General features: G+C 39.9%; 1 protein-coding gene across 1 annotated transcript in view; it reads right to left on the minus strand.

The window, feature by feature from the left end:
- Nucleotides 1-9,945, minus strand: part of LYPLA2 (lysophospholipase 2) — a 76,784-nt gene extending 66,839 nt beyond the window's left edge. The window contains exon 1 of the mRNA XM_053707296.1: nucleotides 9,756-9,945. Within this exon, the coding sequence (XP_053563271.1) occupies nucleotides 9,756-9,833 (78 nt within the window). The 5' untranslated portion in view covers nucleotides 9,834-9,945. The remainder of the gene's footprint in view (nucleotides 1-9,755) is intronic.
- Between the last annotated feature and the right edge of the window lie 128 nt (nucleotides 9,946-10,073).

Genomic DNA, 10,073 nt, shown 5'->3' on the forward strand with positions numbered 1-10,073 from the left:
GACTAAGGAGCTGCTGATTGGTTGCTGCACATTTATACCTCTTGTGATTGGCTAACCAATGTGTTCAGATAGCTCCCAGTAGTGCATTGCTGCTTCTTCACAAAGGATTCCAAGAAAATGAAGCAAATTACATAAAAAGTAATAAATTGAGAAGCTGTTTAAAATGGTATGCTCTATCTGAATCATGAAAGAAAAACATTGGGTTTTGTGTTCCTTTAAGGTGGGAAGGGTCAGTTAACTCTTCCTGTGACAAACTGGTGACAGTTGCAGGCTTGGTTAAACCCTGTACGTCACAATCTGCCTACTATAAACAATGCCTTATATAAATGCATCTTGTCTCCTTTTCAGAGGCTTTCTCCACCAGGGTGACCAACCATCAGAATGTTTTGTTTTAAAAGATAGATAATCCCGGGGGGCGTGTCCAAGCCACAGACATGAGAAGACGCAGAATTGAGCAGCTCCGAATCTAATCTACAGGAACAGTTAACTTTGGTATTAACATTTCAAGCTTTTTACATATACAGCATCTAAACTACATAAAGAAGCAACTCAGCCAGGCGACTGAGCGGTCGCATATTGAGAGAGTTCAGTTTCGCACAAGACCTTATAAAATTGACCTCTAATACTGGGAAGATCAGAGCTACAAGACCCGAAGGTAAAAGAGGGATTCAAACTTGCCTACACGGAACTTTCCTCTACTCATAATTCTCACACAACCCGCCTAAGTTGCGGCCATTTTGCAATACCGCATGGAACTCAGTGCCCTAAGCAGACAGATGGTGACTGAAGGCTGCAGCAAACTCACTCTGCCTATTCCCCGGCCCTAAAGGACACTGTGAGATACATGCTATATGAATAACTATTATTAAAGCTGCACACCCGAATTTTATAGGGGAACAACGCATTTAATTGGCAACCAGGGTGTCCGGTCTTATTCCAAGATGACTGCCACAGCATTAGACTTGCTACGCCTATTGGCCAACAAGATGGACAGACAGTTTGACTCTCTGGCGGCAATCCTCAACGATCAACGAAGCGATATACCAGCAGGAGACACAGAATATTTAGTGACACAGGCTTCCCCCAGACTGCGAGATGCCATAGCAGGAGACAACTCACCAGCGAGAGTCCTGGAGGAACTAACCACCATAGATAAGATACATGTCAGCCCTATCTTACAGGATCGGGAGAAGTGTCTAGACTACAAATCAGAGCCCAGCACCAGTAGCGACTTTTCAAGGGACTACATTAAGCTATCTTCTGGTCTCCCGGTGATGCGGCCGATCGCTGAGTAGCTCCAGACTCAGTTTGAAAGTGAGCCGAATCCCAAAGTTAAGACATACCTTGATGTTGCACATGTGCCCTGTGGCTCATACTCAGATCCTCTAGCCGGTTGGGACAGTGGATGGACTTCAACTCCAGATTATGACCGGACACATTGCAGGTTCTTAGTCTTAACTCCTGCTGACCCATTTATCCTAGTCCTGTTGCCATACGAGAGCTGCTTCATACCGCTGCAGTTGCGGTGCCCACGTAACCTCCTGACATTCGCACACTACATAGGAACCTCTATAGTTCCAAGCAGTTGGAAGCAACTACCAGTTCTAGGGGTAAGAGCCTCCGGAGCCATTCAGACCACGTTCTGCTGCAGGTTGGGCATTGGATAAGTTTCCAGCAACACTTCATTTCTCAGAAGAAGATCTAGGACTGAGACTATAGTTTTCCCTTTTCTCCTGGTTTTAACAGTGTTTTTTCTCCTCTTTAATGGTCCTTTTTACTTTGCCATTGACAGACTGATATGGGACACAGTAAAGAGACAGATCCGCTTTGGTGTTGGCCAACGCTAGTATATATTCCAATGAGCTACAGCGACTATGTGTGTTCCTAAAAGTTTATATAATACTTCACAATGTTTTGTTTTTGCTTCCGTTCAAGATGTTCTTTGATGAAACACAGTTGTTGATAAAGTTTAATCACTACCTTACTATTTTCTTTTTTTTTTTAATAAGCAGAACAACTCTTATATCACATATTTGCTGTTAATGCTAATGAAGATATGATGTGTCTCTGTTTTTTCCCTTTTTGTTTCTTTTTTATATATAGGCTGTAGTAGAGGCTTCACATGATATAGTAGGCTGCTGACATAGATACCTGTAACGCTTACACTAAAGTGATATAATATGCTTAACCATAGTCACATTGGAGATATATCCCCTTTTTGGCTTAACGCTCAGCTTCATTTGTCAGAAGCATCCACAGCATTTTATTCTCTAAAGGTTCCTGTCTCTGACACATACTATAGGCTGTTATTCATTTTATGCTAAGTGCTATTGGTATATAAGTCAAAATGTTATATATAGGCTATGTTATCTTCTATTACTACCCAGCACCTGTGTTTTGGAGAGGGGAGAGGGTGCACGTGTAACACATGTGGCGCCTATTGGCATACTCAGATGATTGCCCTGAGTGCGCAGTTACTTCACACCCAGTCTCAGAACAATTATACTACCCTGGGGATAGAGAGTGCAATAATCCAAGCTCAAACAAAAATCAAATCTTACCTCCTAGAGGGTATTGTCTGTACAGAGCCTTAGCAGAGTTATACAGAATCTACTAGTCCCTAACTCCTAGATAGAAGATATATTAAAAGATGCTGACATATGTGATAGCATGATATCTTGTGTGGTTTGAACCTAGTATTAAGCCTCTCACTTATCACATAATCAAACCCAGCTGTAGCTTAATATTATTAGTTATCAGGGTTCGCAGATGAGCCATATTATTGTCTCCCTAGGTATATAGACAGGTCTATTTGACTTATGTATATTTAGCCTCTACAAATTTGCCTAGCATATGACAGAGAAGCTCTTTTATTTTTTCCTGTTGGCATTAACAGATTATGTTCTCCTGTGTTATATATTTGCCTTGACTTACTTGCTTCTCTCTATATCAGAATTTATTCTACAGTCTTCAGATTATCATAGGATATTTTATAGTATGAATGCTATGATATGTTATATTAGAATTAGAGAAGTATTTTCTTACATTCTACTTCCAGTATTGCCATAACCTAGATCTCAGCAAGCTGCAACGAGCTGAACATATACAATTAGTATTGTTCTCCTTTCCCATAGACTCACAAAACAGCTATTTAAGGGTTGCAACAATTTACTCCTATCTCTGTACTCTAAAGTTTAGAGGCCTAAAAGTAATTATTAGTCTAACATTCTAACTGGCTCCGCCCTCCCCCTCCCCATTACCCCACTTAGAGCGGCTCTTGTCCGCTGCATCTCCCTCCCCCAAACATAAAGCCAACCCCCCCCTTGCTCCAAACTTTTTCAACTAGTTATCCTAATATATATTTCTCCACTGCAATGCGGGGACCATTTGAATCTTTCATACAATATAAAAATGATGTTTCATTATTACCTACACAAAATCTCCATGGACATACTAGCCCAATCTACTCTAGACCTCTACTTTTACTTATGAGTTTCATGTAGTTGACTGCTACATCATCTTACATATAGATGGAATAGTGGCAGAATGTATACCTAGAGTTATCATTGTGCTATTCTTGCACTGTCTATACGTTAAAAATGTATGTCCTATCTCAATGTTATTATTGTATATTGGCAATTTCTTATGTACCATTTTGTTCAACCTCAATAAAAAAATTTATTTAAAAAAAAAAAAAAGAAGCAACCCTGATCGTAAATTATCGTAATTAACTTTACTAAATTCGATTCGGAGAGTTGTGGCCTACATCATAATAACATCTACCCCCCCCTCTTCCAGTGTGTGGGCTGCCTGGGAGAGTATACTTTCGTCTTGATGTCATTAAAGGGTTTAATACCATACAGTACTCAGCTTTCTATGGAGGAGGATCTTACCCCACAGATATGAGCACTATTAAATGGCTTGGATTATCGAATGGACAGCTACTTCAGAGACCTCACAGATATCATCAGACTGACCGGAGATAGGGAGCATGGCGATTAGGCTAAGATGGCGACCACAGAAGAAATATATCTGCTACACGGTAAGAGACGAGGAGATGAGAGCGATACCCCCTTACCCGAGCCAGACCCTGAAAGTCAGTCAAAAGATACACCAGAACAATCGGACCATGTTCCTTACCGCAGAGAGCTGGTGTCTTCTGCACCCTTGCTTGGCCTCCTTACGTCTGCCGAGCTCCCTGTAACTGCGCCCCGGGGGGGGGGGGGGGGGGGGGGGAGAACGATCGCCGACTGTACAGGAAGACCTTGGTTGAGGTAAAGGGATCCACCGAGATAGCACCAGATATCACGGGAGACCGGAGAGACAATCAGTTCCGCACATGCATCGCGGACATCAAGAAGCACATTTTATGCAACTCCTATACTAGACTTCGATCACTTACCCTGTATGGCAAATGGCTCATATTGTTCTTTTGGCTGGTCCACTGTTTAGATGGGTTATCGCCTCATCCTCTCTCTGGAGTGCCTCAACATCCAAAGAGAGGTCTGGGGTAACGGGACTATAGTTTATGCCGTCTCCAGTTTAGAGCACCCCAGCACCAGCCTCTGGAGAACTTATGACATTGGCATTCATGTTCCCCTGTTTCTCCCCCATAAGACACAGGAGGTTAAGATATGTTCCCCATTATCTTGTCATAGTTTCAATAAACGTTTTATTAACCTATATGCTCTTACCCCGCTAAGTTAGCTCTGGGGCTCTTTTAGTCCCAACAGGTTTCTGAATGTAAACTATATGGTTGTCTTTTTTTTTCTTTTTCTGCTCAAACGTTTTCATATTTATGTTCCTGCCTGCCATTAAATCTCCTCTTGTCTAATTGAGTGAGACTACGCCCTCTACTGGGGATATAAATATTTATATACAGACACCTAATATACACCTTTTTAGATATTTTAGGCTTCTTTACATACAATTTCCCTGCCCTCAATACCAACAGACCTTCACTCATTTAGTTTAGCTAATTATGCTACATTAGCCTCAGACCCTTAGTGAGCATCATATAAACTGCTAGCACTCACTGTTTCTGGACCTATATATGTAGAGACAGTCGAAACTAGACTAATATCCTTTCATTTACTCCCCTTTCAAACTTTGGTACTCCCAAGATACCCACTTAGAGATAACTATTCAAAATCTCCCCTCTCTAGTCTGCCTATATGGTGGTGTACACCATTCTCCTCTACTCTCCGAATGCTTTCATCTACAGCTTGGGAGATAATTCAGGGATTCATGGCCATGTTGTCATAGTTGGTATTTCATCAGTATACCTTAGTTTCAAGAGGTGTGAGACTCTGAGACATATATATTAGTGGAAATTTATTTAACCCCTACCATGGTTATGATATCACCTACTTATAGTCTGACCCCTATGTGTAATCGCTATATAGCTCTAAGACACTTATCCAGGTCCCTAGGAACTTTACTATATAGAACTGATAGTATCTAGCTTAAGGGTTCCTATAGAGTCAGAATAATTCCTATGCTATACATTTATACCTATCCCTTCCAGGATCTCAATACCCCCTACTAGAATTGTTAGGAAGGATACACCAGTGTTGCAATACATACATCCAGAGTAGTGTCTACTTAGATAGCATATTTAGAGTTTCCCCCCCCCTTTTTTTTTTGCTACCTTATAGTATAAATATCCCCTCCCTCATATATTCTATAACCCTTCCATATAACATAAAAAGCCCCTCTTTTTCCCCCCCCCATTTCGAACAGCTTTTGCCCGTTGCTTACTTCCCCCCTTCTTCCCTTATTTTAGGCGGCTCTTGCCCGCTATCTATTTCACTTATCATTTCCATCAGATGGCATCTGATAAACCACTATACCGCCTTAGATTATTTACTACATTTACTTTCTCTATTTCAACACTAGTTTGGAGGCGCCTCTCCGTTAAATGCTCTTATATACACTCCTATTGAGACGGCGCCTTCAGTATAAGCAGGTTTTAGTAACTGCTTTCCTTTGAGTGCCACCTGGTGGAATATTACTTGTGCAAAAATAAAAATGAGGTTGCATAGTTCTAGATGGTTCCCAGAAGTACACATTAGCCACAGTACCCTTACTCCAAATATTCATTGGAAATCTGTAATTTAGTCTCATGGCATTTAATGGCAATTACCCTCTCTACCTAAATAAGCATTATGTTGTTACATAGTAATGGTCATCATTTAAGGATATTGATGCATAATTTTTAACAAAAGGTAGATAGAATTTCCATACTGATATTTGACTGTTGCCTTTTATGCCAATATTAGGTTGTGTATATTTATACTGCTTTTGTTTTTTATTGTAACCGTCTCTCAGACCTAGATTGTTGATTGTTACTTTTCAAAACCTTAAAAAAAAAAAAAAAAAAAAAAAAAAAAGAGATAGATAATCCCTTTATTACCCATTCCCCAGTTTTGCATAACGAACAGTCATCTTAATACACTTTTTTCCTCTGTAGATACCTTGTATCTAAGCCTCTGCAGACTGCCCCCTTTTTCAGTTCTTTTGACTGACTTGCATTTTAGCCAATCAGTGCTGACTCCTAGTTTACTCCACGGACGTGAGCACAATGTTATCTATATGGCACACGTGAACTAACGCCCTCTAGTTGTGAAAAAATGTCAACATGAATTTAGATAAGAGAGCCTTCAAGGGCTAAGAAATTAGCATATAAGCCTACCTAGGTTTAGCTTTCAACTAAGAATTTCAAAAGAACAAAGCAAAATTCATGATAAAAGTAAATTGGAAAGTGGTATAAAATGACATGCCCTATCTGAATCATTAAAGTTTATTTTTGACTGGAACTTTAATTTATTTTTGTGGCCATTGTTTGCTTTTTTTATTATTATTACTTGCTGTGCATTATTACCAGGAGCTGAACTACAGCCGTAACCTCCAGGGGCGGCCTGAGCTGTTATCACTTGTAAATTCAGGGCCAGCACAGACAGGGAGCAAACTGCTGCACTTCCCTTGCTCTCCTGGCTTTATTCTCATACAGCGTTAAGAGTGCTAGAATCTCCCCTAGGACTTCATCTTTCCAGCATCCTGACCTTCCATGCAGTGCTACTGATCATCAGGCATGAGGAAAAGGGAATCTCTAAAATTTCTTCCCAGGCATTTGCTGTTGTGTTAGCTAATTCTAAAAGGTGTTTTAACTATCCCACCTCCTGCTTAGAACGCTAGAGGTTACAACATCTTTATGCCTGACACTGCTGCTTCTAACAGCCTCTGACCTTAAATTGTTTTAAATGCTTTACTGCCAGAGAATATTGTTGTCGGGAATCCCTATAAAGAGCCATATTGTATAGGCAATATTACAGATCTGTGAGTGTGCAAAGCTTCTGTCACAGGTTGTGAGAATACCTGAGCTCCAAGATGGCGGCTCCCAGTACAAAGAGGCGCAGTTTCATTATCTAGGACCTGTAAAGGACCACTAAACACAAATTGCAAAACTACATGATTTTGAAACTTCATATCTGAGAATAATTTTGCAATTAAAACTGCAGCTTTATTTAGTCAAATGAGTATTTTGTTTATAACAGAAACATCCCAGAATACATATATAGCAGATGCGGGCTGATCATATATCACCATTTAAAATGACACTTAAAGGAACATGAAACCCAAAAATTTTCTTTTATGATTTGGATGATGGAATTTAAAAAAAAAACTTTCCAATTTACTTCTATTATTTATTTTGCTTCCTTCACTTGTTATCCTTTGCTGAAATATTTATCTAGGCAAGCTCAGGAGCAGCAAAGAACCTAGATTCTAATTGCTGATTGGTGGCTGCATATATATACAGATTGTCATCGGCTCACCCATGTGTTCAGTTAGAAACCAGTAGTGCATTGCTGCTCCTTCAACAAATGATACAAAGAGAATGAAACAAATTAGATAACAGAAGTAAATTAGAAAGTTGTTTAAAATTGTATGTTCTATCTGAATCATGAAAGAAAAATGTTGGGTTTCATGTCCCTTTAAGACAGTTATATGCACAATGAAACATGGGCTAGTTAAATAGTCAGTCTTGGCATCAAGCAAAGTAAGCTGCTATATATGCGAATATATATGGTCAGAAAGGCACTTGTCTGTCCTGAAACAAGTTAACAGTCCGCTAATCTTTCTTACATTCCAGTACGCTTCAAACCTGTTTGCCTAGTGCAAAAACCCAGAGGCTGCACTTAATGACTTATAGACTCTAAATGCAGTTTTTCCACATCCCCCAGAGAGGCTATGCTGCATACCAGGCTTCAGAGCTCCTACAATGCAGCATACTCTAAAATGCTAGCTTAATGAGTGCAGGAGCTCATTTATAGAACAGACTCTAATCGTCCTGTTGAGCATGTCTATTATCATATTTGCTGTGGCCTTTAAAGGGGTGTGTGTGTCTTCTAAGCTAAGGCATATGCTGACAACATGACAGTTTAAAATACTTTTCAACCACTTATTTTGTATTATTTTTTTTATTATTATAATATAGTGCTAAATTATTGACATATAAAATTTACTTTAAAGGGGAATCAATTACAAATAATAAAATGCTCTAATTACTAGAGCAGTTTATTATTAGATTTGCTAGCACAGAACTGCGTGTTAAAACACAAATATTTAGTTCTGTAGTTGAACACAATTAGTAATTAGCAGCTATGCACATATGCCATCCCAAATGGTTTATTGGCTATGTTCAGCTCTGGACCAGTAATGGATTACTGTTCTAGAGTTGACCTGTGCAGGGGTTAAACAAGTATTTCTGTGCTCCTTTATGTCCTTATAAATGGGACAGTAGACACCAATTTTCATTTAACTGCATGTAATAGACGCTACTATAAAGAATAATATGCACAGATACTGGTCTAAAAATCCAGTATAAAACAGTTTAAAAACTTACTTAGAAGCTCCCAGTTTAGCTCTGTTAAAAGAATTAGCTAGAACACCCACTGAAACTGGGAAATATTCAGACACTTCCCCTTCCTTTGCATATGAAAGGATGCTTTACACAAACAGGAGCAAGCTGGAGTAGGTATACTACGTCAGTATTCTCCTAAAACTTTGGGGCTTGGTTAGGAGTCTGAAAATCAGAGCAATGTTATTTAAAAATAAGGCTAACAATATTTATAAAAAATTGTATAGGCTATATAAATGGATCAAAGAAAATTTGAGTGTATAATGTCCCTTCAAGCAGAGATGTGTTTATAAGATTGAGGTAGTTGTTATGCGAGTTTGCATGTAAAGTGTAAAGACAGCACAGGGTGGCCATATGTGCCATTAAGTCATCACAGAATGTGATTCCACCCTGAGGGCATGCTTCCAGTTCCCCCATACAGATTGTATATCTTCTGCAGTCTAATGTTTAAAAGGCCCTTTGTTCAGCTCTACAAAACGCTTTAAATATAAGGATGAGATGCTTATATGCCTGACCAATAAAAGATTAACCATCTAAAAGAAGACATCCCATAATCTGATTATGAGTAGAAATTTCCCCAGAGACACTGCGCTGTCTATGGTGTCAGGCAGCTGTCCCCAATGAATTAATAGAGCTTTAACTCTAGCGAAACCTGAACAATGTTATATATGTTTCCCCATCACCACTTCCTACACAATGCATATTCACAGATGTCCCATCACCAATCACTGCAGTGTAAACAAAGACAAATGCACCACAACCCCACACAGTATACATTCACAGAAGTGAATCGCTATCCCTCCCTCCACAGTATATAGACACAGATGAGTCTCACCGCGGCGGTCTCCCGCTCCAGCCCGGGGACAGTCACAGCATCGGTGAGCAGCGGCACAGACATGTTGTTTCCGCACATACACTGGAGTGACGTCTAACAGTACCCCGGTGACCTCTGACCTCCCGGGCACTAACAATGAGCTTCAGCCGCCCAGCGGATCTAACCCCAGTACATCTCACGTGATCTCACCTCCCAATACGTCATCAAGTTGAGCAAAAAAACGCAGAACGTATTTGGCGCCATTTTGAGTGTGGCGGAAACAGATTTATAGAACTGCACCCAGCCAGAACATCCGTAGACCACAATATTAAAGTAATT

The sequence above is a fragment of the Bombina bombina genome, chromosome 3 (assembly GCF_027579735.1).
Source record: "Bombina bombina isolate aBomBom1 chromosome 3, aBomBom1.pri, whole genome shotgun sequence".
NCBI classification, from domain to species: Eukaryota; Metazoa; Chordata; class Amphibia; order Anura; family Bombinatoridae; genus Bombina; species Bombina bombina.